This window comes from Fulvia fulva, chromosome 2 (assembly GCF_020509005.1).
Source record: "Fulvia fulva chromosome 2, complete sequence".
Classification (NCBI taxonomy): Eukaryota; Fungi; Ascomycota; class Dothideomycetes; order Mycosphaerellales; family Mycosphaerellaceae; genus Fulvia; species Fulvia fulva.
Genome location: NC_063013.1, coordinates 1,529,937 through 1,555,780, shown reverse-complemented (window position 1 = coordinate 1,555,780; position 25,844 = coordinate 1,529,937). Strand labels below are relative to the sequence as shown.

General features: G+C 53.7%; 13 protein-coding genes across 13 annotated transcripts; 6 read left to right on the top strand and 7 right to left on the bottom strand.

Annotated features, from left to right (window-relative positions):
* Positions 1 to 611: 611 nt before the first annotated feature.
* CLAFUR5_02716 (uncharacterized protein) lies at positions 612 to 1,586 on the top strand (the record flags this gene model as incomplete). Its single annotated transcript, XM_047901864.1, has 2 exons — positions 612 to 922; positions 977 to 1,586. The coding sequence occupies 2 exons, from the start codon at positions 612 to 614 to the stop codon at positions 1,584 to 1,586; spliced, it is 921 nt and encodes a 306-aa protein (XP_047758369.1).
* Positions 1,587 to 2,146: 560 nt separating this feature from the next.
* CLAFUR5_02715 (uncharacterized protein) lies at positions 2,147 to 3,209 on the bottom strand (the record flags this gene model as incomplete). The annotated part of the gene is made up of 2 exons (XM_047901863.1): positions 2,147 to 2,939; positions 2,983 to 3,209. 2 exons carry the CDS (start codon positions 3,207 to 3,209, stop codon positions 2,147 to 2,149), a joined length of 1,020 nt encoding a protein of 339 aa, XP_047758368.1.
* Positions 3,210 to 4,150: 941 nt separating this feature from the next.
* CLAFUR5_02714 (uncharacterized protein) lies at positions 4,151 to 5,221 on the bottom strand (the record flags this gene model as incomplete). Its single annotated transcript, XM_047901862.1, has 2 exons — positions 4,151 to 4,672; positions 4,724 to 5,221. The coding sequence occupies 2 exons, from the start codon at positions 5,219 to 5,221 to the stop codon at positions 4,151 to 4,153; spliced, it is 1,020 nt and encodes a 339-aa protein (XP_047758353.1).
* A 777-nt stretch (positions 5,222 to 5,998) lies between these two features.
* On the bottom strand, positions 5,999 to 6,597 carry CLAFUR5_02713 (uncharacterized protein; the record flags this gene model as incomplete). The annotated part of the gene is made up of 3 exons (XM_047901861.1): positions 5,999 to 6,077; positions 6,199 to 6,329; positions 6,493 to 6,597. 3 exons carry the CDS (start codon positions 6,595 to 6,597, stop codon positions 5,999 to 6,001), a joined length of 315 nt encoding a protein of 104 aa, XP_047757680.1.
* A 686-nt stretch (positions 6,598 to 7,283) lies between these two features.
* Positions 7,284 to 8,317, bottom strand: CLAFUR5_02712 (uncharacterized protein; the record flags this gene model as incomplete). The annotated part of the gene is made up of 5 exons (XM_047901860.1): positions 7,284 to 7,317; positions 7,387 to 7,968; positions 8,066 to 8,067; positions 8,121 to 8,260; position 8,317. Coding segments are annotated over 5 exons (759 nt in total).
* A 385-nt stretch (positions 8,318 to 8,702) lies between these two features.
* On the top strand, positions 8,703 to 9,787 carry CLAFUR5_02711 (Ubiquitin carboxyl-terminal hydrolase 2; the record flags this gene model as incomplete). The annotated part of the gene is made up of 3 exons (XM_047901859.1): positions 8,703 to 8,738; positions 8,794 to 9,153; positions 9,206 to 9,787. The coding sequence occupies 3 exons, from the start codon at positions 8,703 to 8,705 to the stop codon at positions 9,785 to 9,787; spliced, it is 978 nt and encodes a 325-aa protein (XP_047758366.1).
* Positions 9,788 to 10,100: 313 nt separating this feature from the next.
* CLAFUR5_02710 (uncharacterized protein) lies at positions 10,101 to 10,397 on the bottom strand (the record flags this gene model as incomplete). Its single annotated transcript, XM_047901858.1, has 1 exon — positions 10,101 to 10,397. One exon carries the CDS (start codon positions 10,395 to 10,397, stop codon positions 10,101 to 10,103), a length of 297 nt encoding a protein of 98 aa, XP_047758365.1.
* Positions 10,398 to 12,554: 2,157 nt separating this feature from the next.
* CLAFUR5_02709 (uncharacterized protein) lies at positions 12,555 to 13,965 on the top strand (the record flags this gene model as incomplete). The annotated part of the gene is made up of 2 exons (XM_047901857.1): positions 12,555 to 13,569; positions 13,625 to 13,965. The coding sequence occupies 2 exons, from the start codon at positions 12,555 to 12,557 to the stop codon at positions 13,963 to 13,965; spliced, it is 1,356 nt and encodes a 451-aa protein (XP_047757542.1).
* Positions 13,966 to 16,180: 2,215 nt separating this feature from the next.
* Positions 16,181 to 19,346, top strand: CLAFUR5_02708 (Non-canonical non-ribosomal peptide synthetase FUB8; the record flags this gene model as incomplete). Its single annotated transcript, XM_047901856.1, has 3 exons — positions 16,181 to 16,803; positions 16,837 to 18,575; positions 18,619 to 19,346. The coding sequence occupies 3 exons, from the start codon at positions 16,181 to 16,183 to the stop codon at positions 19,344 to 19,346; spliced, it is 3,090 nt and encodes a 1,029-aa protein (XP_047757543.1).
* Positions 19,347 to 19,828: 482 nt separating this feature from the next.
* On the top strand, positions 19,829 to 20,548 carry CLAFUR5_02707 (Nicotinamidase; the record flags this gene model as incomplete). The annotated part of the gene is made up of 2 exons (XM_047901855.1): positions 19,829 to 20,259; positions 20,314 to 20,548. 2 exons carry the CDS (start codon positions 19,829 to 19,831, stop codon positions 20,546 to 20,548), a joined length of 666 nt encoding a protein of 221 aa, XP_047758179.1.
* Positions 20,549 to 21,201: 653 nt separating this feature from the next.
* On the bottom strand, positions 21,202 to 21,699 carry CLAFUR5_02706 (uncharacterized protein; the record flags this gene model as incomplete). The annotated part of the gene is made up of 2 exons (XM_047901854.1): positions 21,202 to 21,468; positions 21,526 to 21,699. The coding sequence occupies 2 exons, from the start codon at positions 21,697 to 21,699 to the stop codon at positions 21,202 to 21,204; spliced, it is 441 nt and encodes a 146-aa protein (XP_047758180.1).
* Positions 21,700 to 22,638: 939 nt separating this feature from the next.
* On the top strand, positions 22,639 to 23,100 carry CLAFUR5_02705 (uncharacterized protein; the record flags this gene model as incomplete). The annotated part of the gene is made up of 1 exon (XM_047901853.1): positions 22,639 to 23,100. The coding sequence occupies one exon, from the start codon at positions 22,639 to 22,641 to the stop codon at positions 23,098 to 23,100; it is 462 nt and encodes a 153-aa protein (XP_047758181.1).
* Positions 23,101 to 23,825: 725 nt separating this feature from the next.
* On the bottom strand, positions 23,826 to 25,523 carry CLAFUR5_02704 (Mitochondrial-processing peptidase subunit alpha; the record flags this gene model as incomplete). The annotated part of the gene is made up of 1 exon (XM_047901852.1): positions 23,826 to 25,523. One exon carries the CDS (start codon positions 25,521 to 25,523, stop codon positions 23,826 to 23,828), a length of 1,698 nt encoding a protein of 565 aa, XP_047758182.1.
* Between the last annotated feature and the right edge of the window lie 321 nt (positions 25,524 to 25,844).

Genomic DNA, 25,844 nt, shown 5'->3' with positions numbered 1-25,844 from the left:
ACAAGAGAAGCACGAACGACCGAGATGGGAGGACTCACGAAAGCCACAAGAGGCTATCAGAAAGCACAGTATATGTATCTCCAACGAGCGACAAGCACCTGCCGTCTAGAACCGTACAACAGCACGGAACGTCGCCATAGGCACCTCGCACCCCGTACATCGATGTAACGTCGCGCAATTGTATGTCTGACGACGTAGCAGATATGTTTGTAAAGAACACGGTGTGGATCAAAAGAGGTGAGCTCACCTTATAAAAACACGCGTCAGCACGATTGAGCCCCAACACACCATGGAGTACGCAGCTTGGTGTCGACGCCACCCGGCAACATGCTTGACAAGGCATCAGACCGGGTCGAGCTTTGAGGGCGCGGAAGCTTGGCGATGTGTAGGTATTGCAAAGGTTGGTGAGGGTAATGTGGGAAGTGACCTCCAAGTGAAGTCAAGGAGCAGCTTTCACATGCTAAGCTATTGGGGGGCAACGTCTGTGCGTATAGCTGCCTGCAGACAAACGCTGCCACCCCCTTTTGGCAAGTCCATTTCCTTCGACTCACTGAGTTGCGAAACATCGGTCATACATCACCACCGACAATTTGTTAAACACTACCGCCAGCATGGATGGTGGCGCACAGTTGCTGGTGTGCACATGCACAGAGATACCGTGTGACTGTGCCGTGCCAGCCAATGTCGAACAACCAACACCATCACCGCCGCCACCCGCACGCGCTGCTCGTCCAGTCGTTGTGCAACCAGCCTCGAGAGCGTCAGCGAACATCATTCGCCACTATCCAGCCGTTGTCAGCTCAAATGTCTTTTACGACGCCTATGTTCGGGCCACCACCTCGTCGCGCAGTCCAGTAGTGCATGATGCACCAGCGGAGAGTACATCACGGCCTGACAAGGGCAAAGGAAGAGCCACAGAGAGGTAAGTTCTCATCTCTCAACTACAAAGTGTCTTTACGGGCCTGACAAAGAATAGTGACACAAATGGAATCGACTTGCTGACTGATGACGATCATCACGAGACCGAAGTCGTCAATGGCAGCGACAGCAATGGCGGAGAAGATGTGAAGTACCTCCACGACGCCACCCCTCTGGAGGTCACCATCAAAGGCAGCTTCACTTGGAATGTGGCGATCTTCGGCGGCGTTACTTACAACATCGAGATCGAAGACTGCATCCTTCGCAATGTGACTATCACCAACTGTAGTCTGGACTCCATAAGACTGTTCAACACGCACCTGGAGGACGTTCATATCTCCAATTGCGAGCTGGAGGCTATCACGTGCAACAGCATTGAGCTCATGGATCGCGAATTCAAGAATTTGAAGAAGGACAAACAGGGCAAGCCGTATCTGGGCACGTACAAGCCTGCGGCTTTGGAGCCTTTCGACTTCGTCCGAATTGAGTGGGAGAAGGAGATCGACATCGATGCCACCACCAACCAATTCGCTGGACTGGGCTGGCGTCCTACTGCGGAAGAGATCGAGCAGCAGAGACCGGAGGAAGTCAAGATCGAAGATCAAAAGCGCTGGGAAGATGAGAGGGAGCGCTGGGAGACAGATGACCAAGAGCAGCAGGCGCGCTAGAACAGAGAGAGGGAGCGCTGGGAGAGGTTCACGTCAGAGCGGGAGGGCCAAGTGGAGGAGGTCGGAGCCTGGGCGAGACGAGAGCAGGAGTGCCATGAGCGATTGGCAAAGGAGCGCGAACAGACTACATGATTCTGGTAGAGGAATCCCTGCCAAGTATCGGCGCCTTCACGCAAGCCTGCAGAGAGACTCCCACTGAGTGGTAATAAGGCCCGACAGTATGGCACTTGGCGGTATCAGCAAAGAGGTAGTAGATAGCAAGTCGGCACGACCGCACATAACAGACCAGAACCCCCCCCCCCTCTTCATTCTCACAACATCGCTGTATCATCGGTCGCCAACTCCAACGCTTTCCAGAGCACTACGTGTAAGGGCTCGTGACGAGGAAAAGGTGGCCGCCGCACTTCAGGACGGGAGTAACATCAGAATCTGTGCAAAGTGCCCATGTCGGGCTTGGCATGGCTAACGAAGCTACCACGAAATCTTAGCGCCTACTGAAGACATTTGTAGTCTCATTAAACCATACTCAAGACCAGTACTGGATACAACTTCAACGACGATCAAGCAGCCGGCGCCGCAGTACCCGAAGGCATAGCACTCCCCGTCATGTTACCACCAGCACCATCACCTCCACCCATGAACCCACTATCGGCATTGGCATAGCCACCATCCTCACCAATGTACGCCGCAATGCTGTAGTAATCGTCATCAGTCCAGTCAGCACTGGTGTACAAGCCGATCTGCTTCCATGCGAACAAGCCATCCTCAATCGAGTCACCAAGGTACAGGAACTCTGGGAATGTGTCGTAGTCCGAGGAAGCCTGGAGGACAGACCACAGATCATCGGCATTGGAGACGATGGCTTGGGTGTTGGTGTTGTATGGGGCGGTGGCCTCGACGTTGGTACGCAATACTTCGTTCCAGAATGATTGCCCTACTTGTGTGACTGATCCGGAGCCGATAAGCAGAGTGTTGTTCGGCATAACAGTGACATTCATGTGTGCGAGAAGATGCGTATGAATCGCGCGACCATCATAGTGACCCGGGAAGATGGTATCGAAAGTCGCAGCGCCATCCTCGTTGGTTCCCTGGATACCACGAGGGTAAGTGGAGTTGTGGCCTCCCGTAGCGTAGTTGCCAGAGGTTGAAATACCGAAGTAGACACCAGTGGCGTTGGCGTTCCAGATATCGACATAGATGTCTGGAATTGGCTGGCAGGTCTCAATGTCGTAGTACTGGACTTCGAGGTGGAGGGGGATGCCGTCGGAGAAGTCGTCTTCCACGACGTTTGAGCGAATCATCTCGCCCCAGACGTAGTAGGGTCCGTCAGTGATGGAAGGGGCGAAAATTGGGCTGGTGATGGCGCCGAAGACATCATCGTCGGGGGAGACGATACCGCTCACGAGCCTCACGAGCACGACGCTCGCTGTTCCTGGCAGCAAAGCGACGAGCAGTCTCAGTATTGGAGCAAGCATCGAGCGAGCGCTTTCCTTGGTGTGCCCAGTGTTCACGAGCGATGATCTCGCGCTTGATCTTGGCTGGGTCGTGCTTTTCGCCTGGATGAGCAGTGGCTGGAGTGGTGCATACTGCAGCAAGAGCAGCGAGCTTGGTGACTTGGACCATGGTATTGAAGGGTGATCAGAATGAGAGATGATGCTGCTGTTGTGTCTGGTCCTCTGGTTCTGTTGCGAGAGCTGTCGAGATATATACGAAAGTCACCTACCTGCCGACTCCAGCACTGTCGTCCTACTGCACGCGAGGCATACGCAACTGTGGACCTCCATCTCAGTATCATCTAGAGGCTCGCGGTCCATTGCACACCGAATGCACGGCTGGCGTGTATCAGAGGTCAAAGCGTGCAAAACCTCCACACGACATCGGCTCAAGTCGACCACCTCGATCCGAATATGGCCATTACGTTGTCATGGGCAGAAATCTGATACGTCAGGATCTCGTGCCAAGGCTGTGCTTGTGCTTCTTCCCTTTGCTTGTTCGGGTAGTCAAGACGCGTGGTCGTTGTCGTGTTCGGCTTCGCAAGATCGAAGTGTGGCGAGGCCTGCCGGAACTCGAGATCCCTACCACTTGTCGTCGCAATAGTGTTGATGTGGGCACAGAGGAGTCCAGTCAGCGTGCTTATGGTCGTATGGCCCTACCACTTGTTGTCGTCAACCTCGATGCTGGCTTGTAGCTTGTAAACTTGTCCACTGGTCGGAGCACTGGTGGCCTATCATGAGCGCTTCAATCGTCAGCGAGATCGTTCAGCATGTCGCCAGGGCCTGGGGCCATCTCTTCTCCTGGGGTGACCTTCTTCAATCCGGGAGATGTCATGTTTACGGAAGGTGGCAGACTTCAATGTTGTTCTGAGAATGAATCTTCGGGCAGGTGCCGACGTTCTCGGCCCACTTTGCCGAGAGTCGGGGGCTTTGATCGGTGGAATGAAGTTGTATGATCATACAATCACTCTGACTTGCAATGGGTAGCTTACAAGTGCTCACCGAGTTCTTCAATATACGGGTTGGGGACGTTGTGGATGCTCTTCATCTGAAAATCTCCGACCTTCTACCTCATTGCGTGTCCCCCTTCTCCTGACCCCGATCACTTCGCTCCCCTGACTCTCGAAGCACATTACTTAACCCCGACCTGTTCTCATACTTCATCATCCACTCCCGCAAGCGTTGGTGCTTCTCCTTAGTCAACCTCTCTCTGGCTTCCTCGAGCTCTGCGCCCTTAACCCCAGCTTCGACCAGTTCATCCACCTCTACCACAAAATCCTCCTTCAACGCCCAGACGTAAACTGCTTGCCACAAGGGGAAGAAATGTTCGTAAGCCTGGTCTTTTCGAACCTGAAACTTCTGGATCATTTGGGGAGCATTCGGGTTGAAGTCGAGTAGCTCCATCGAGGTCGCTACAGCTTCAAGTGCTACATCGGGGAGGGCAAGCTTCGTGCCGAACTGTACGAATCCAGGCTGCTGGAAGATGTGGTTGAGATAGAGGTTTTGGTCGGTCTTCCAGATCACGTCGGTGTGGTTCTTGTCACGTTCCGAGCATGACTCCAGCAAGACCAGGCTTTCGGTCTCCGGATCTGTCTGTCCGCATGTCAGTATTGACTCGATCGAGATGCAATAGCCGCGACTTACCACTTGAAAGCTCGGAGGATTTGTACGATGGTCGTGCACACCACCCAGGAGGTGCAGAACGCCCGTTTCTAATAGGATCTGATCAGAGGAGCAGTCGTGCAGGTTCACCCTCAGCTCAACATCTGGCACGGTGATATTGCCTGTAGCAGTCTCGAATGTGAGTGGCACCTTGACGCAGTACAACGTCGTGTATAAATCTCCGCTGGCAACCCGAACGGCGGCCTTGTGTTGGTATTTCTCCAGCTTACACTTCTCGACTGTGCTCGGATTGATATGGCCAACCGGTCCCGATGCTGAGAAGCCAATGTCGAGACAGACCTTGTTGATTATGGCGACCCCTTCGGATGAGTAGATGCATATTGTGGTGTAAAATGAGGGATAGTAAACTGGTCTGGGGTTGGTCGAGACAGGACGGTGCTTCTTCGAGGGCATTTCGACTTCCTCGTCCGTATCCGTCGAAGCGTGAGGGCGTTTCTGTGCCTTCATGGTGATACCCATGCTGTGCCGGTATGTCGAATAGTGTTTATGTTCTGATGTGATGTATCGGGTACAGAATTGTTGCAAAAGCAAAGTTTTGTTTAGTGCTGGAGGTGGTGAATGCCATGCCTGCGATCAAGTTCCATTCTCTCAACATGATAAGTGAATGGTGACTGCCTCCGCTGAGATACGGTCGCTTAATCTGATAAGTTGCGAGTGTTGTGTGTATAAGTGTGTCGCGAAAGCGCGCTTCGAGTAGAGTTGCAGTTCGTGAATGCCATGTTGATAATGCTCGAGTCCAATTCCGTTCACTCAATGAGTGAGAAGTCCGGATCGAAACCATGCCCCTAGACACTGTCGTGCCCTATGGAGAGTAGGAGCAATAGAAGCTGAAGCGGTACCGCTGCAACGTGGTCCATATATCGTCCAGAATCCATGAGACATCCCCCTGCGGGTCTCGCCCTAGACAAAGCAGCCAGGCACCCGCACAAACCTCCACGCATCGAGGCCTACAACCATTGTCTCGAGATCTTGTATAGCCGTCCATCTCTAGCCTTACCTCCAGCCACCACATAATCCTGCCACTATCCCATCCACCTCTTCACCTATCCTGCGCCATATCAATCCCCCCAAGCAACTCATGATTAACAAACCTCCACCGTCCCTCAACACACCTAAACTCCATCCTCGTCATAGCAGTCCTCGTGATCCCCCCGGGACATCCACTGACTTCACTACTCACGAAAACCTCTGCGTACCTGTGATCGTTGTCGTAGTGTGTGCTCAGACTGATGATTTTCAAGTTCCTAGTATCAAATCGTTAACGTCTGGTCGCAGCAGTGGGAGACGTTGTGAGTAGGAGATTTGGAAAGTGTAGCTGCTAAGTATGAAGTTCCGTTGGGGTGCTTGCGGAGACACTGCGAATGTGCTCTCGTGGGCAAATCAAATCGTACCGGGCCAAATCTAATCGGGACAAGATATAACAAACATGGACGTACCATTCCGGCCATCGTCCGGCCTGCTCTCGCATCGAATCGACGAAACCGCGTTGGCCGGGGATGCCTTTCATTCTCCCCGCAAGGGATTGAGGGGTGCTGCGGAGCGTGGCGGCGAGGATGTTCCAGATACGCTACGCGTATAGCATCAGTCAGGGACGGACTTACGGCCATATCCATGGGGTGAAAGACTTACGCGAGTCGAAGTCACGGGCGTTCATAGCGTTGGTCATCTGTTACCGTTAGCTTGTTCTGTGGCGTGCTTGAACGGGCTGTGGGCTGTGAGGAACGGTATACCTCGATGAGAAGCTCAGCTGGCGAGGGCGTCTGCTCTTTGGGTCCATCGTCGAACGCGGAGCCGGCGGGACTGCTCCTCTGGGAGATCTCATCCGTGCCAGACATGTTGTGCAGTCGACTTGAACGTGCTCGCTGCCATCTACGGTGGATGATGTACTCTAAGCATTTGCCTCTGGCGTCGAAGGAGCTTGAGGATGGCTATAGCATGTGGTATCAGCTCCGACAACACTGCATCTAATCAGATCGGGAAAAATGAACTTAGAAGTTGAGATTTTCCTGCAGATTCTCCAAAACAAAGCATCTGCAAGAAATACTTGTTTCTTGCTCCCAGAGGAAGAAGAGGTGCAGTCTGGACTCGGCACCTCTCTCGGACCGTCATGCAAGCCACTTCACCTCCTCACATGCTGAAGGCGAGATTCGGCCGATCTAGCTTTCCTGTCGAGCTGCATCGGAGCCGGCCATGAGACATGATCGCCAGTGTTCGAAGAATGGAGTATAGTACAGACAATACTTATCGAAACTCCTTAGCTCAGTACGCAATGAAGCGCACCACTCAAAGTCCTCCCTCCGGAGATCACTGCGCTGCCAAGCCATGGAGAAGAGATGCGTTGGCCAAGATGGTGCAAGCGATGCATATTCCGCCCCACCTCATACGCAACGATCAGGTCGCGCTCCCTGCCACACTATCTTAGTCTGTACCGATGGGCTCCGCGAGGAAATCGTTCGGCGAGGCGACGACACAGATCGTAGCAGACTGTATACGCCCAGATCACCCAGCCTTTCATCGACACCTAGTTCTTTGGTGGGTACTTCTTGAAGAAGTATCTGTTCGTTGATTAGTGGCGCAATCCTAACACATCAGCACATCTGGTAATTAGATTTCGAAGCACTTACTGCGACACGAAGTAGTCTCCAACCGCGAATGCGCCCACTGCGCCTGTCCATGCGCCGATCACGTTCCAGGTCAGAGTACCGGCCTTGTGCATCCTGTAGGCGCCAGATCCAAGAAGGACACCCAGCGCTGCGACGACGACCACGTTGCCAACAACGACTGGATTGTTCTGGTTCTTCTCTGCCCAGTCAGCGCCCTCCTTGGCCTTCTTCTCTGCCTTCTTCACGTCTGCCTTTGCCTCCTGCTTCACTTGCGAGCCAACCTCCTTGGCCTTGCCAGCAAGCTCGTTGGCCTTCTTCTCGGCTTCCTTGCCATACTGCTTCGCGCTGCTCTTGGTCTCCTTTCCTAATCGCTGTGCATCGGCTTCGGCGGCCTCCATGAACTGCTTGGCGTCCTTGGTGAGCTCGTCGGCCTGCTTCTTCGCATCGCGCTCAGCCTGTTGCCGGCGTTCTTCGGCTTCTTGCTGAGACGCGTAGGATGTTTCGGATGGCAGGGATTGGATGTGCTCGTTTTGGGAGTTCAGCGACTCGAGGGAGTGGACGCCGCTGTCCTCGTGCATGATCTCGGGGACGGCATCTGGCACCCTGGGTTGGCTGTGTTAGACTTTGTGGTATATGGAGCTGTGGCAGGGATTGGTGTGGGGTGATGGAAGGTTGATGATAAAGGCAAAGGCGGACATACTTCTGCGAGACTGTTAGCACGAGGGCGATGATACGCAAGGCGCAATGTCTCTTACATCTTCCGGAGCCTGCTGCGGGCCCTTCTTTGCAATGTCGGCGTACGACATGTCTTCTGGGTTGGTGACGATGGAGTGCTCGAGTTGGCTGGGAGAGTTGGCTCTTCGCAGGAATTCCAATTCGTTATTGGGCGCTGACACTGTTTGATATCTCAATATGGGAGTCGTACGTTGGTCGCGTATGTTTTGCGCTCACTGATGACGATGTTCGGCGGATGGGCGAAGGAGGAAGAAGACTGGAATGTGTCGGAGGAAGTCGCATGTGATACCAACCTCGCCGGATGCAAGCGAAGCTCTTTCCAACATGGATCACGAGTAGGAGGTACGTCACTCGAAGCTTTGCGGCGTTGGCTAAGCAGCCCCTCGACTGCTCCTAAGTGGCACACGGCTTTACGCATGAAGAAGCCCAGAAGCACCCTCGGCACAACTGCGGACACCAAATTAGCCACTCACGTGTCTGCCAAATAAATGTCAGCCAGCTTCGCGCTTTACGTCGCGTGGCGTAGACTCTGCCGAGTCCCGACACAGAGCTCCGCCGACCAGCGAGGCAGGATCAACTGACACAACAGCACGACTTTCAGAATGTCAGGCGGGTGGAACACAATCGAATCCGATGCTGTGAGTGCGTCGACCACATATCCATACCACTCAATGAAAGCTGACGAAAGTCCAGGGTGTCTTCACCTACCTCATCGAATCGCTGGGCGTGAAGAAGGTGCAGTTCGAAGAGCTCATCAGTCTTGACGCAGAGTCATTACAGCAACTCAACCCAATCGGTGTCATCTTCCTCTTCAAGTACCCGACAGACGAGAAGCCCAAGAAGGACGCCCCTCTCGATGGCGAATTCGACTATGGCGCATTGGAGAACCAGGAAGAGCCAGTGTGGTTTGCAGCGCAAACGATCCAAAATGCCTGTGGCACACAAGCACTCCTCAGCGTAATGCTCAACAAGGACAACCAAGATGAGGGCGGCGTCGATATTGGCGAGAACTTGAAGGACTTTAAGAGCTTTACGGGAATGTTTCCAGCCGATGTAAGATCACAATCATCTTCACATCATGAAGATCATACTGACCATATTCTAGCTCCGCGGCGAAGCACTCTCCAACTCAGACCTCATCCGCGAGACCCACAACTCTTTCGCCCGCAGCTCGCCCTTCGTATCCGACGAAACCCGCATGGCCACTGCCGACGACGACGTCTACCACTTCATCGCCTACACCTCCATCAACAGCACACTCTACGAGCTCGACGGCTTACAACCAGCACCCATACGGCACGGCGACGCAGGCGCCTGTCCTCCCGAGATCTTCTCGGACGCAGTCATTCCAGTGCTGCAGCGGAGGATAGAACGTTACCCAGCGACCGAGATCCGATTCAACTTGCTGGCGGTATGTGAGGATCTGAGGGAGCGTGCAAGGGCAGTAGGAGATGAGGAGTGGTTGGCACGAGAAGAGCAGAAGAGACGGGATTGGAGATGGGAGAACGCGCTGAGGCGGCATAACTTTGTGGGCTTCATTGGTGACGTCATGAAGGGTGTGACTGCGAGCAAGGTGAAGGACGGTAGCTACGACAAGTGGATCGAAGATGCGAAGGCAGCGACCAAGAAGCGGATAGAGGACCGGCAGAAGCGAGGGCAGGGTGAGGATGAGATGGACATGTCGTAGAGCAATGCTCTTCGCCGATCACGTCTGCGGCCAAGCTGCCGAAGCGTCGCAGGACACTATTATACGTGCAGCGTGTACTGCCACGCCAAACAACCTGAACGGCTACAAGACACGGCTACTGTAGCAGCCACCATGCTAGCGAGCCTGTTTCATACAAGGACGAACGCTGATCAACGCATACCATTTCAATTTACTGGTAAAGTCCAGAAGCTGATATCACCCTAGTACGACCGGCCGTCAGATGCCAGGACGATGCCTCGCCGCCACCGACTGTTCCTACCCACGTTCGACGCCACACTTCTCCTGCTCGTCCCTACAGTCCCAGTCTCTGCCACGCCCCACACACACGTTGCCTCGCAAGACGTAATTTTTGTTGCATCACATGCGCTGGCATCGATGGCGTTGAATTAGTGTAATTCTGCATGCCATAATGCTGGAATTCCCGTTCGCTGAGGTCACGTGCGCCGAGCTCTGAGGTCCACGCCTTGGGGATGGTTGCGCCGAATCGGCTTGCGAGGTTGAGGTTGTGGAAGTAGTACTTGTAGACCTTGGCTCGGAGCTCGGGTGGGAGGGAGCGGAAGCTGATCGTTTGGGGTTTGGTGGAGGGCATGGTTGGTGGTGATGTGAAAGGAGAAGGGGGGCTGATGTTGACCTCCTGCATGCTACGGAGGCTGGAGTGCGGAGGTGGGTAGTGTTCGAGGAAGACTGAGACTGGATTCTGCTGACTTCGAGGCAGGTAGGTGCCTTATGTTTGCTTTCCGGGTCGCACACAGTGGTGCACTCGATCACGGCAGCTCGTGCCACGCACAACATGGTCCCACGGCGCATCATGACCACGATCTCGGGACATGCAGATCATGACTAGGTGGGAAAGAAACGCACCCAGCTGTACAGTTCTTCCGATCGGTCGCCTCCCAATACTGACATCCTCAAGGACCTTCCCCCTCCTTGAGACTATAAGCTCAGCCACGCCATCCACTGCACACCATGCTCATATCGCTGATCTTCTCCAGAGCTCAACCCACCAACTCCACACTCTTATGGATCCACCTGTCTGAACCCGATCACGTCCACCTCGACCCACTCCCATACCACCGTCTCCTTGCCATTCTGGTCCCCACAGACCTCACACCAAAGGGCCAGTTGCATGCTTTGCAGACGCTAATCGTACCCACACTCAACACTTCAATCGTCAGCTGAACGCGCATATGATGCCAAGCTTCAGCCTCGGTCCGCAGACATCTGGAGAGTAGCTGGCGGTTCGCTTCGCGCCATTGAGCTTGTGCAAGGCCGAGGTGCTGGGCGCAGAGGTGGAGGGTTTCTTTTCTTGTGGTGCGGCAGGCGCGGAGGAGGGTGGCGCCGTGGAGTGGGTAAGTTATGGCCGCGATGCAGGAGGGGGAAGATCGAGGGGGTTGTGGTGGGAGGTGGTTGAGGGTGCTGAAGTGGTAGGTGTAGATTTGGATGCGGAGTTCGGGTGGGAGGTCGAGGAAACTGGTTCGGGGCTTGGTGGGTGTCATGTTTACGGTGGCGGTGGTGATGGTGATGATGGTGTTTGTGATGGGGTTGGTTGAGGCGCTGAGTGCTTATTGCTAAGCTTGATTGAGCATAGAGTGGTGTGAAGCGGTGCTGATTGCTATTGGAGTGCCTGTGACACTGATAGCCGGCGCATGCCGCAGAGCCTGAATGGCACGTGTCGTGCAATTAAGCAGACTGTAGAGCAAGGAGGTCCGAGCTATGGACGGGCGGTGCTGTGAGCGCAGTGATGATAAAGATTTTCGTGGTCGTGGATACGATTCGAATATGTGAGGTGAGAGCGCTTTCAAGGTGCGAGGGGCCAGCAGTAAGGCACAGCGGACGTTGTGTGCAAAGCATGCTTGTGGTCGATGTGGCACGAAGTGGCGCTGATTGATCACAGCAGTTCGTGTCACTCTCGACGCATCTCGCGCCAGCAAGACTCCTGCTAGGTGCGCCCATGCCGCCTCTGCCTTCTCATCAGCTCTTTCTCACGTCCCTCTTCCGCCGCCTGAATCTCGTCCTTAAGGTCATCGAGCTCCCACTGAGCCCTGACGATCTTGGACTCGAAGGTGTTAATCTGTGAGGACATCTGGGGCACGTGTACGAACGCATCGCATCGCATCGCTCCTCCAAGGCCTGGACGTAATATGGAATTGCTTCTATCCTCAGTTGCCGGCAGGTATGCAAGAGTGTCTGATCTTGGCTCGGCCATATTGGTTCTCTTCGAGACGTGTGCCAGCCGAGGACAATCGGGTCAACGAGGATGCAGAGCTGCAGAATCTGGAGACGGAGCTCCGTTGGCAAAGCCAGAAGATGCGTTGAAGCTGAGGCCTGACTCGCCATGACGAGCAATGCAAGTCCTGCAGAGGGTGCATTGATGCCGTTGGTGAAAGGAGAGTGCTGCACTATATAATGGCTTGCTGGTCGGTGTCACGAGAAGCTGTGGACTGTTGCACGATGCATGCTGACGTTAGAAGGCAGTGCTCGTGGGATGGACTACAGATTGCCGTGAACTACCTCTGAACACACTCAGCTGGCCTTACTTCTCCATAAAAGTTTAAACGCCGGTCAAGAAGCATGTCAGCTCCAGAACGAAGGTGTGCCGGCTAGGCCAGTGCGGAATCAACAGTTGGAGATGCATGCTGCTCGAGTAAGCTTCTTGGGGTAATGCAGTGGGTGCAGGGCGTTGTTTGCTTCGAGGCCAAGCAGTATACGCCCGAGTATCAATATACGAGGAGTCTTCGGCAAGATCATGTCGTTGTTCTTTCATGTGATGGAACATCAGCCACAGCGTATAAATTTGACAGCTGAAGAATGGCTGACTCGGACTCGACTCTCGCTAACAATGGCATTTCACATGCTTCGCGGAATCATGGCAGTCTGTTGCGGCGATGAACAATCAGGGCTAATTCTTATAGCTCAACAAGTGCTTTTGCAGCAGCAACAACAACCATACACCGGTGATACTAGCAATAGCCTTCGACTGTTCACGACGCACGACACACCACACCAGCTACTTATGATGGCGCACAAGAAAAGCCCCGTCAGCCATAGCATCACAGCATTTGGTAGCATCATGCTGATGTTAGCCATGTTCGCTGGCTTATGGGCTGTCACCTCTCAATCACCAAGGACCAAGAACGTGTTGACTGCCAGATCCTTCTACGAGCAAAACAACACCGCACACATCCTCTCTGCTCGAGCCAACGACGGTAACGACAGAGATCCAAATTGGTACCCTGTAAGTCGCCAGGTGATCGTCGACTCAAATCCAAGGGAGCTCGATCCCAGGGGCCTCTCAATCTACAAGGGCATCGAGTTATTATGCAAGATGGAAGCCACATTGGAAAGCACTACCAATCTCCAGACTCAATGGCCAGACTGGGCAAACCTCGAAAGGTACGGCTGGAGCACGAACATCTGGCCGCACGACGAGGACATCCGAGAAACCATCCAGCTCGAGGACGCCTTCAATGATCTCGGCATCAGTATCGATCCCGAAGACTGGTACAAGCTGATTCAGGAGCACCGGGAAGAGTCAGAGGTAGATGGTACCACCTACCCGCCTACAGATGGGCTGTATAAGAACATCCTGAATCTGAAGGACGGAGCCCTTATTGCGGAGAATAACGCGAGTCCGGCTCACGTGGTTGGCATGCGTGGCGAGCTAGAGACGACTCGAATGGTCCCGCTTAAGCAGTGGTCAGATGTCGTATGGCTTGGCATCAAGCAATTGACGGAAGCATTGGAGGAGGATGACGATAACTGTAAGACACCCTTCCAAAACTCACTCGGCACTCAACCTCGCTAACAAACCCATAGTCGACGCCAAACCCATCGAACACGTCTTCCGCTTCCACCTCTCGAACCCAGAAACTCGAGCTAGGATCCTCGCCATCGCGGGCAAGTCCAGTATCAAGGATCTCGGCGAGTGGCCAGGCGTAACGTTTCCGATCGAGGAGAATCAAGCTCTTGCTTCGTTGTCTACGCCCAATGGGAACGGAGTGGGTTGGATGCTGATCCAGCATAAGGGGCAGATGGGGGTGAGGAAGGTCGATCGGGTGAATTTGTTTAATTGTGAGAGGAAGGACTATGATTCGGATAATGGAGTGGAGGGGACGGCGCCGAGGGCTTGTATTTACTATCATATTTCGGCCGTCTGAGTGAATGGCGCGAGAGGCATGTGAACTCCACACTAAGCCGAAAAGTCCTGGTCGCCAAGAAAGCTGATCAGGACATATGATTTTGGGCACAAAGCCCTTATCCACTTCCACCTATGATATAACATAGCTTCTTGCATATCGATATTCGCCATCCTCGCTATGGGACGCGCTTGATTCTGCCCTTAGACTCGAACGCTCTACTCGATCTGTAGCACCGACGCAGCCTCTCTCCCTTCCAGGCATCATTGATATATATGCGAGTCTGAGAGAATTCGCACACCTCTCGCTGCCTGCAACGAGCTGCACATTGTCGATCTCCGCGCGATGTAACTTTTGTCCAGGTCAACGATGATCATGTTCGTAAATACATCCATGACAACGTGCGGTCTCTCAGCTCCATGTTCAGGCCGCGACGATCTCAAGACGGGCCCGAAAGACAACGCAGTGCTTGTTGCCTAGCGGCGGCCTCATGGATTGCTTGAAATGCTTAGCTGAACAATCTACTTTCTTTAGCGCGGCAGTAGTGCTTCTGATCTATGCGTTGATGATGTCGATCAGGTACTACGATGTAGCTGGACTTCCATTCAGTCATGGTCGTCGAGCTATTGCATGGGCACGATGTGACGTTACCAGCAACCAGAATGCTGCATAAGGGATTGTCTTGTTGTTCGGCGGGTGAACAGCGTCGGACCTGGTACACGGCGGCATACGCAATAGCATCGCAAGAAACCGATGAAGAGACTTTGAGATGAGATGTGACTTGGCCCCATCAGCTTGGGAGCCAATTGCTACTTCCGAGATCAGCGCGGCGCAACATCAGCCGGCTTCGAATGCTCCCGATGCAAAGCATCGACTCGACTCGACTCTTGACTTCCGGTAACCAGTATTACTGAATTCAGTAAGTAGCGGCGATCGTTCTATACTGCAATCAGGGGAGACAGTGGAAGGCTGAAGGAAGCTCTGATCCATTCCAGCGCCTAGCACATGGCACCTGCAAATCACGGTGCGGAGAGGGTGCGCTCATAGGTCGGCCCTCGGACACGCAGATCTGCAGAGTGCAGTATAGACTGTATAGTGCTCGGAAGTCCAAGAGCAGAGCTCCATGCGGCACTCCGACGAAGGATCGAGGCTATGTTTTCAGGGCCGAAACGTTCCCGGATTTCCGAATGGGGCAATCCAAGGCAAATGCAGCCCGGAGGGCGGCTCTCTCTTTCGAGGCTGGCCTCATTTGCAATAGAATCGCATTGTTGGTTGGCCCTGCTTCGCACCGATGCCTCATGTGGCTCTCATGTGTAGGTAGCCCTAAAGAGCTCGGCCAAGGACTTCACACCGCCATGACTTTCACAGCCCGGAAGAGCGGCAGTAGATCTGTGCAATGGCATGCTTTGAGCACTATGTGTCTATGTGTACGTGTTTTCGCGGAACTGTCGTTTGGCCCTGAGCTGCTGAGATGCTATGCGATCCGTGAAGGATGTCATAGCAACGGAGGCGGTGGGTCCATTCATCATTGCCTTGACTGATTCCGGTCCTGAGCTCGGCGCCGAGAGTGGCACGAGTGGACACATATGGCCAGACCACCTTCCATGTGGTCTCGGGACGCCTTGGCTCCAGTGAGTGTGATGGGCCCGTTCGTCCTTCCTGCTTCCTTGTCATCGCAAGGAATGATACCGACGACACCCCTATAGTCGGAACACATCCCCTAGCCTGCGACTAGAACACTTCCGTTTCCTTGACGAGTATCTCACCCGACGGCAACGACACGACCTAGCCTCCCACATGCCTCCATGCCTGCAACGCTTCAGGTCCGACAACATGTGGCTTCCCGGCAGGACCGAGGCCCCAAGAGGTTGAAGACAGAAAGAGCGATGATGATACAGACGTGTGGGAAGGCATTTACGGCTGCCACGTAGAGCATGTCCATGTTCTTGAGAGCCAGCATAGCTCCATGCAAGCCACTGTTGCACGGCACAATGCACCCAATCCGTTGGGTGTCCTCGCTACGGTCACATGCCTGAGCAAGAAGGCATGCATTATGCTTCTCTGCACGCTTGTCTGACGGCATTTCGCCTGTGCGGTGCAGTGGTCTCTGTCGAAGAGCGGCAGTTGCAAATACGGTCTGTAAGTGTATGTTCTCTTTCTGTCAAGTCAGTACTTCCATTGCAACCACATTCGGTCATGCTGGCCAAGCTTCTGTCGTAGAGACCCTACCACAACAATGATCCGCGGCGACTCGCTGGCTCGCGAACGTCCGGACGACCCCATCGCTTCCATACCACGATCTGGAAGGGCCGCAGATGGCTATGAAGACAGTAGCTACTGGGATCTAGCAAATGGAGTCAACAAAACATGTCGCTGGCTGATGGCCAACGTCAAAATACACAAAGGCAGTGTGCTTGCATACATGGGACCAACTGATCTGCGATACACACTGCTGCTCTTGGCAGCATTGAAGCTTGAGGCGGCGATGTTCTTCCCATCACCACACAATGCAGAGCTGGCCCAACGGGAGCTCCTGGCACTCACAAGGTCTTCATGCTTCCTGTTCGCTCCTCCGTTCGAGGAGCAAGTCGCACCCCATATGCAGTATCGGGAGGTCCCTTCGCTGCACGACCTTCTTTCGAAAGAGCAAGCAAGGCATGTGGAATACAGGCACAGCATGGCGGACAAAAGACGAGAGCCATTCGTGATTCTACATACATCTGGCACGACTGGCACGCCCAAACCCTTGATACTTCGTCATGGTTACTACATTCACGAGGATCTAAATCAATGTGAGGTCTTCTCAGACAATATGACTAGCGTGCCGTTCAAGCCTGGAAGGCGATTGCTAACACTCATGTCAATGTGGCATGTTGGCGGCGTTTTCTACAGCCTGCTCAAACCAATCCTCAATGGCGTTGTGGCCGTCAGTCCTCCTGCAGGTCTGCCCATCACAGCCTCTCTTATCCATTCTTGCATGGCTCATGCATCTACACCTATCGACATCGCACAAGCGGCACCTTCACTACTGGCAGAGATGGTCACCGAACAGTCGTATCACTCAGACCTCGCCAGCTTGCGATGCATCATCACAGGAAGTGGTCCAATGCAGGAAGATGTTGGGGATCGCCCGCTACAGCTGAATCCAAATGTCTACAACTACTTTGGACTGACAGAGACGGATCTCTTGCCACAGAAGCTGGTCGAACCGAAAGACTGGCAGTACCAGCACTTTCATCCTTTCAGCGGGGTCACATTCAAATCGCTTAGTGACGGACTGTATGAGCTCGTCATCGCTAAAATTGATATTGAAGGTGCACCTGCGCAGCCGTGTTTTGAGGTCTGCCCGCAAAGTGATGTGTTCCACTCCAAAGATGTCTTCGCTCCTCACGAAACGAAACCTGATCTATGGAGATGGGTCTGCCGGCTGGACGATTTCATCACTTTTAGCACGGGAGAGAAGCTCGTCCCAACCATCATCGAAGAAGAGATGCTACTGGTGCCACATGTCAAAGGTGCCGTCGTGTTCGGTCAAGGCAGGCTGAGACCTTTTCTGGTCGTTGAGTGGGATGGTCCTTCTATTGATCATCAAGCAGTAATTGAGGCAATTTGGCCTCGGATACAGAAGGCAAATCAGCTTGCTCCAATCTATGGGCGAGTCGCGAAAGATCTTGTCATGATCACATCAATTCCACTGCTCCGAACGCCGAAGAAGACCGTGCGACGACGTGCCACAGAAGAGCTTCTGGCAGCACAGCTCGAGGATCTGTACCTGAGAGCTTCTTTTGTCGAGATCATTCCTGTTGCGGTTGTGTCCGAGACAACTGTCTTGGATCTGGTGTGGCATGCTCTGGAGAAAGTCGCTGGCGATGTTTATGCCACCGCTGGACGGCATTACGAGCTGGACATCTTCCAGCAAGGCCATCTTGACTCGCTTAGGCTTGTACAAATGGTTCAGATCATCAACGCAAGCCTGCGAGCTTCCCCGATGGTTTCCAGCGAGGTCAAAATCACGCCAGGTCTACTCTATGCTGACAGGACTATCATCGCCATCGCTCGTGCGATATACCGGCACGTCTTGGTATCGAAGGGTTCGTCTTCTTGCGCTGTAAAAGCAGATGGGCAAGCCGGGGTGCATTCTATGCTCAGAGATTTAGTGAGCAAACATACGAACAATCTTCCTGCTTCCAACCCACTCTCGAGACCTCCACGCCATGGCATGCGCTGTGCACTATTCGTAGGCTCTACCGGCTCGCTTGGTCCGCATCTCTTGCACCAACTAATCAAGCTCGACGACGTGGAACGTATCGACTGCATTGATCGCTCCGATCATGCTCGTAGAGACTATCTCCAGGCTTTTCCACTTGACCAGAAGCTGCTTGACGGCAAGACTCGCTTCCACGCTGCCAAAGACGCCGCCAGCCATTCTATGTTCGGACTTGACAGTCAGGTATATCAGATTCTGCATGCCAGCGTCACCACTATTCTTTATAACGCATGGCCTGTCAACTTCCCGATGCCACTGGAGACCCATGGAGATGCTACAGGGCGAGACTTTGAACACCACCTTCCTAAGCTAAATTCGATGATCAGATTCCTCCTCGGCACTACAACATCCCCAGATTGTCTTCGTGTCGAGCTTGTCGTCGGTGATCAAGACATCATGCACTCCAGTCCCGGAAGCTGTCATTGGTGACCCCGAAGCTGCCGACGTTCAGGGGTATGCTCAAAGCAAGTGGGTGGCGGAGCAGATCCTGGAAACAGCAGCGCTGCAGAAGACCATATCACGAGCGGCGATCATCCGTCCGGGCCTGATAGCAGGACCACTGCCAGACTCAGAGTCTGGCGTTACGATCAGCTCGCCAGCCGGACGGTGGGATGCAAAGCACCTTATACCCGCCATGATCACGAGCTCGATCACAATGGGACTGATACCCGACCATCTTGGTGACATCGATAAGTCGCGATGGACACCGGTCGATCTTTGTGCTCAGATTGTGGTCGAGCTCGTTGGGTCGTTGGGGACCATGGCGCGGCCAATCGAGGTTTTCAACGTCACCAATACAAGCCAGCACTGTGGAAGCGAGCGTACGTGGTCACTTCATGCGCTTCCGATTGTTCAGCACGATCTGGTAAGCCTATCGCCCGAGCGATCAGCACCGACGCCCGTTCCGATGAAGCGATGGCTCGAAGCTGTGAACGCCCATGGTCCACTTCCGAACAATCCAGCCTACAAGTTGACACAATACTTCGAGGATCTCATCGACTCGAATGCTGAGCATGGTATGAATAGAGAAACTGACATCACTAATGCAAGGTCGGGAAGCCATATTATGCGACACCTGCCTCCTGTACAAGACCTGTGGATCCGGCACTGGCTGGAAGCTCTAAGTCTGGTCTGAGCTGTGCTGCTGATGGGCGCTTGCGGCCACGACCGTAGTGACTGACTGGACCAATATCGGCTTTGGCCAGCGGCCACATGATGCAGCTTCGTAGGCGGTGGCTTATGTTACGCCAACGGTCAAGCCAAAGGGGAGCCACCAGCTCAAACGGGAATGGAGGCTTATTCATCTTCAGTAGCTCCAGACATGGTACGGGACTACTGCCTGCAATCCGTGGCCTCCAGGTTGTTGACAATCGCGGTCGTCATGCACGCTGTAAAACACGACAAGCTGGGTCAGCTATATTGCATTCCCAAAGCTCAGGGCTTGACGCAATCTTCGGGTTGCCGTAAACTTACAGCATTCATTTTACATCTCTTTGAGCAGTTCTCGTCCTCGGTATCTCCTCTAAAGTTTCACTCTGTGCATCGAGCTCCTTTCTAAATCATCGGTCTGACCAATCACTTTGGGCCAGGAACAACAGGACTGTATCGACAAAGATCATGCTCCTCTCCACGGTTAGCAAGTCACCTATGATGTACCAGGTGACACCTCGGCGGTCAGCTTTGATAATTGAGCACATGCAGAATGATCTCGTCCATCCCAAAGGCGCCTTCTGCAACGGCGATTTCCGGTATCTCATCCCGAAGATCAACAGTCTGCTGGCAACACCAGGCTTTCTGCTTCGCGTTGCAACTACAGCTAGTCCACCTCATGATCACGAGATCATGGCTCACAACCACCCTAGTAAGCGAGCCTTCGATCATCATGACCATCATTGCCCTGTCAAGCGCAAAGATCGAAAACCGACCAAGCTCCCTCTTATGCCGAAGTACCTGCAGAAAGGGACGTGGGGACATCAGTTTCTCGATGGCTTCGAAATCGACAAAGTCGATTTCATCTACGAGAAGTTGACAAACTCGAAAGTTGTGAAGTGAGTCACTTGGCCTGACGATCATGTGCCTGTCCGCTGACCCAGTGCTTTTAGCTTCTCCTGCTTCGGTGATGCACGTGGTAATCCCACCAGACATCTGCCCGCCGGCTCAGCCTCTCATGACCTCCAAACAGAACTCGAGAAGCGAGACATCACCGATATCTTTGTGCCAGGTCTTGGTGGGGATCATTGTGTTGCCGAGACTGCCAGAGCTGCTGTCAAGATGGGCTACACGTCTCATGTCGTCGAGGACTGCTTGGCATTTCATGATGCCACGAAGAATGATTGAGCTGTGGTCAAGCCAGATCTGGTAGCCAATGGAGTGAAGATGGTGAACAGTGAGGTACCTGAGATCGCGTTGCTGAAGCATAGCGTATGATGTCTTTACGGAGGCCGCTATCGCTTGGTTGATGGGGTATAGTCCAAGGTCGTGCATAGCCTCGCCATCGCTGTACCTTCCAGGTAGCTGCACCGCAGGTCTTCGCCCAGTTCGACCATCATGCAATCTCGAGCTGTTCCAAGATCGCTGACCGTTTAAGGTGACACAATGGAAATCCCTTGCTCAGACAATCGAATGCCGTTTCCATGCCCCATGGCTTCAGCGCGTACCAGAAGGGAGAGGTGTCAGGAAGAGCCGGCAACTCGAGCATCGCAAGCATTTCCTGTCATCGACGGTCAGCGCGATGTTGGCCTTTGAGCTCGTACTGCAAAGACTTACCTCGGTAGCGTGATTGAGGCACTGGCCTGAAAGATGCGATGGCTGATGAGTGGACGGAATGCAGACTGGCACGTCCTTCAGTATGCCACGCTCCACGCGCTTGGTAATGTACAGCGCTTCTTTGGGCTCGTATTGTAGCTCTAGCCGATGCAGGGCGCGTCTTCTCGGCCACTGATAGTCTTGACCACGGGGCAAGACTAGGCGCGGGTGGAAGATAGCGACGTTCAGCTTGAATAGATAAAACAGTGCAAAAAAAGTTGGTTGCAAGCAAGTCGAAGATAGTCGTTCGTTCTCATGACGGAGTAGCTGGGAGAACCATTTTGCCGTGCAATGAAGTATTGCGCGAATGGGGAAACCTGACACAATGCCTTCATCTCGTCGCGCGTAGGATCGCAGACACCGTGTAGCATCAAGTAGTCGAGAAACGCATCGAGAAGTGCATGATCGTGGCCATACTCGTCGATTTTGGTCATTGGGTACTCGCAATATCTCTGTGGTGTTGTATCAGCACTGTGTGTAACATGACTCGAGCGAGAGAAGTCACCTACCTCGATGAACGCTTGCAATCTAGCGGTCGAGCGTGCGAGTCCAGGGACGCTGCAGAGGGAGCGGTTGGCTTCGAGGTCGATGAGATCCCGGTAGTGGCGACTGATGGCGCGGCATCGCTGAATTTCGCGGGCAGGAGCATCGGACAGTATCTTCAACTGCAACTCGGCAGGCATGGTGCCAAGTGACTCCTTGCGTCCCACGATGGCGATGCAACCTGTGTCTGTTGTGGTGTGTTGTGAGAAGACTCCGAGGTGGTGATATTCAAGTCATGTATCGGAATGAGAAGTTGTCTGCTCGCAGCTTTGTTTGCAGCGGCGGCCCCGGCGCAATCTGAAACGTCGGCACGATCCGTCCGTAGCCGAGATCTGCATGTGAAAGAGCGCACCCATACTTGTGGCCCCACCTGTCGAAACTTATGTCTGAGCACCACCTAAACTTCCCAAACATACATGCTCTCCAAACCTTGAACTGCAGCTCGGTCGCCGCATATCCGACGGTATGACGTCCGCGACAGCCAGACTGGACGCTCTACCAGTGGAGCTGCATGTCAACATCCTGTCCAATCTGCCGGCAAGGGACATCCAGAAATGCCGGGGTATATGTCGCCATTTCCTTGCAGTCATAGATCTCGAGCAGAATCTCAGCTTGCTTCTTGACCGGAAGGTGAAGAGCTCGGTGGCGGACATGCAAGCATTTGTTCAAAAGCGTGAGCATCCCCATAACACAGACTGTTCCTGCACACAAACCCTGATGCACGGTGCTACAGACTGTCACTTCCCATTCGAAACAGTCGATGAAAGGGTGTGCCAGTCGTGTCTGATGAAGCCGCCAGCGACTTCATCAGACATCGCGGCATTGACCTCGACCTCGATCCCAAACGACGTCCCAACCAGGACCTCGGAGTGTATGATCAGCGTGCAGCTTCCAGACTCCAAGCATACAAGCAGCTCGACGCGCTTAACTGCCGAACGCGCGGTCAGCCACCGCCACCGACGCCCAGACTCCAAGCGTACGAGCAGTTTGCCCACTTCTAGGTATCGCGCTGTCGCAACAAGTTTCCGCCGTCCTGGCATGGACGCGATTCAGCTTGCCGCAAGATAGCGGCGGCAACCATGTCACACATGGCTAAGATCCACATCCACCACCATTTTGACGGCAAGATACTGCCGACGGTCCCAGACCTCAGGCATAGTCGCGTGCTGAGACACGCACCTGAGATTTGCGGTCTCGATCATCCGGCTCAATTGAAGTTCATACAGGCAAAGCTGCAGGAGACACCAGGTGGGTTGTTCGTAGGCTCGAGAGTCTACATCAGCGGCGCGCCTGTGCGTCCACACGCTGGCCTGCCTTTGACGAGACAGGTTGGTGACGATTTTGGCGGTAAAATGAGAGAGTACCAGATGGGACGGCTCGCGCGGGTACTGGGCATACCTCTGATCCCGACCGAGGCCCCATACACATACTATGCTCGATCTGAGTGGGTGGCGGAGAAGATGCTGCGCGTCATTGGTCTGGGAGAGCGCATGGACCTCATTGCGAAGGCGGCTGTCTTGGAGAACATCTTCATCTTCTGAACGCAGCTGTGCTTGGTGGTACAGTCCCTCAAAGCATAGTATCCTGCATTCCACGTTGCGGTGTGCAGCGACTCTGGAGGGGCGATCTACAGCGAGGGAATTGATAGTACTAGGTGCTTTTAAGCTCAAACACCTGGCAATCGCATCATCACCCACCTCGATCCTCCACCACGGCAGATTACGTGTCACCATGACTTCGTGACCTACCGCAACTCTCACCACTTTTCCCTCCGATGGAAAGTCTTTGCCCAGCTACCATCACGGAAGACCTCGAAATGCCGCCGCATCGGTGCCCACTACCTTGGGTGCTGAAGGCCCGATTTACCCTCATTGGGGCTCAGTGCACCACGTGCGCTAGTGCCAGGATGACCTCAGCAGAGGGTGGGTGCACCACTCGTAGTGGATTTTGTTCTTGAGACCGAGCTGGAACGAGGGTACTGTACACCGACCTGTGGAGTCCTTTCCACATGCTCCAGACATCTCCCGATCTCGACTCGAAGGTTCGCGACCTGTCAAGGATCCAGCGAGATTACGAGTTGGAAGTTGCCTGAAAAGACGGCTGGGAGTTGACTTCTGTACATTCTCATTCTATAATACAGTGCAGCTGCACAACGGCACTAGCTGCGTAAGGCTGCCTCTTGCCGCCTAGGAGTAAAGATGCTGGTACGCTTCGTAACGCCGCTTCATGCAGATATACAAATTCCGGCAGTTTTGCTGACTTCTGTCTACCTCCTTCCCAGACCCCACTTCGCGATTCTCTCCTGGATATCACTCCATGGGATCTCCTTCAACTTCACGTTCTCCTCCTCACCCTGCTGCAACACCACAGTAGGCGCTCCAGACCCATTGCCGACATTATGCACTTGTCCACTGAAGACTTGCTTTGCGACTCTTCTCAGATCTGACATGGTAACGTTCTCGATATTCGCAACCATCTCTTTGACTGGGATTCTTCGTCCGTGAACCTGTACTTGCCGTCCAAGATCTTCCAGTTCCACCATTCTCGATTCGAGGTTCATCAATAAGCTTGACCTAAGTTGGTTCTTCGCCCTCTTTACTTCGATCTCGCTGAGTCTGCCGAGTCCTGTTTCTGTGCTGAGAAGGCTCAGCTCACGAGCCATGGTGTCAAGCATTCTGGGAACAAATTGTGTGGCGCAGCTTGCGGAGATGCCGAATAGACCGGAATCCGTATAGGCGTGGTTGAAAGCGACGCAGTTTTCGACCCAGCCGTATTGGTTGAGGACGTTTGTGTAGAGGCGACTGTACATGCCCTTGCCTGGACCTCCTGCTGAGAATGATCCACCTCCTCCTAGTAATGTTTGTAGTGTTGCGAGCGCGTAAATATCGGGTGAGGAGATCGGTAATGATTCGAAAGCGAGGTGGATGTGCGATACTCGTGGGAGCGCTGGATTCGGTGGGATCTCGAGAGGTGGGAGTGTTAGGAAGCCACCGGTGTAGTGCGATGGTTGGTCGTAGTTTATCGGCTGATCCAGCGGATGGGGGATGATGTCGGATGGGTCAAGAGGGGAGACCGTCGCACTTTGCGATGCTGAGGTTGAGAGGTTCTTCGAGAATAGTCGCGACATGAGTCCAGAGTCCTTTTGAGGCGGTAGTTGCGATGTTGGGTACGGGGGCTGAACTTGTTGCGCTTCGGACGATGTGGATGGCCTCGCGATCGATGCTGCTGGGTCCTTCATGTCGCCAAAGTACTGCTCCGTGAGCCTCACTGCCTCTTGATGGTTCACACCTGCGAATGCAACGACTGTCCGCTCAGGCTTGAAGAAGGCTTTTCGGTATGCCTCGATAGTTCTACTGTCGATCTGGTCCAGCCTGTCCTTCGGGCATAGAAGTGGGTTGCCCAGTGTGTTGTCCTTGTATGCTGCCATGTGCACCAGCTCTGGTAGTATGAGTTCTGGTTTGCCCCAGATCTCGCCAATCTCGTAGTCTGCCGTTTCCAGCTGCCTGAACACCTCCTCATCTGTGATGTTGGGGTCCCTGATCGTTTCTGCCAACATTGCTACTGTATCTGGCACGGCTGCATTGAATGTCGCCGCCTGGTACATGAGACTTTCTCTCGATGAGGCGCATTGAATGTTGCCTCCCATCTGCTCCATGGCCTCCAGCATTTGATCTGCTGATCGTTTCGTGGTTGATTTGAAGGCTAAACGATCGATGATATGACTCGTGCCTCTCAGGGCATTGGATTCGTAGCGCGATCCTGCATCAATGTACACGCCTACTCCGCTGAAATGTCCTGCTTGCTCTGCCGTTGCGATTCGCAAGCCATTAGGAAGTGTAGTTATCGTGTCCAGATCCGTTGGATCCTGTGCGTGATTCGAAGCAGTCGCATACTGCCTAGCCCGCGCAACAGCTTTGGCGCCCTTCGTGAGCTGTCGCGGTAATGACAGCGTCTTGCTCATCATGGGTCGTCGTCGTTGCAACAGATGTCGATAAGACGGGATGGACGATGTTCAATGATGTCTCCCAGATGTGAGTGTCAAGAAAGTTATCGGCAATCGGCATATCGGGGATGGCACGTGCTCCCGAAAGCCACCTGGGCACCAAGAGTACCCTATGAAACTTTGGTTAAACTCCTTCGCATCAACATGAACATCGCGAGGCCGATTGTGCTTATTAGCACGGCAGGATATGAATGAATTCGCTCTTGCCGTCGCGCTATAGTCTGGAGTGACGCCGTGAGCTACTGAGCATTGCGTAGCCCAACGACTGCCACGCGGCTGATC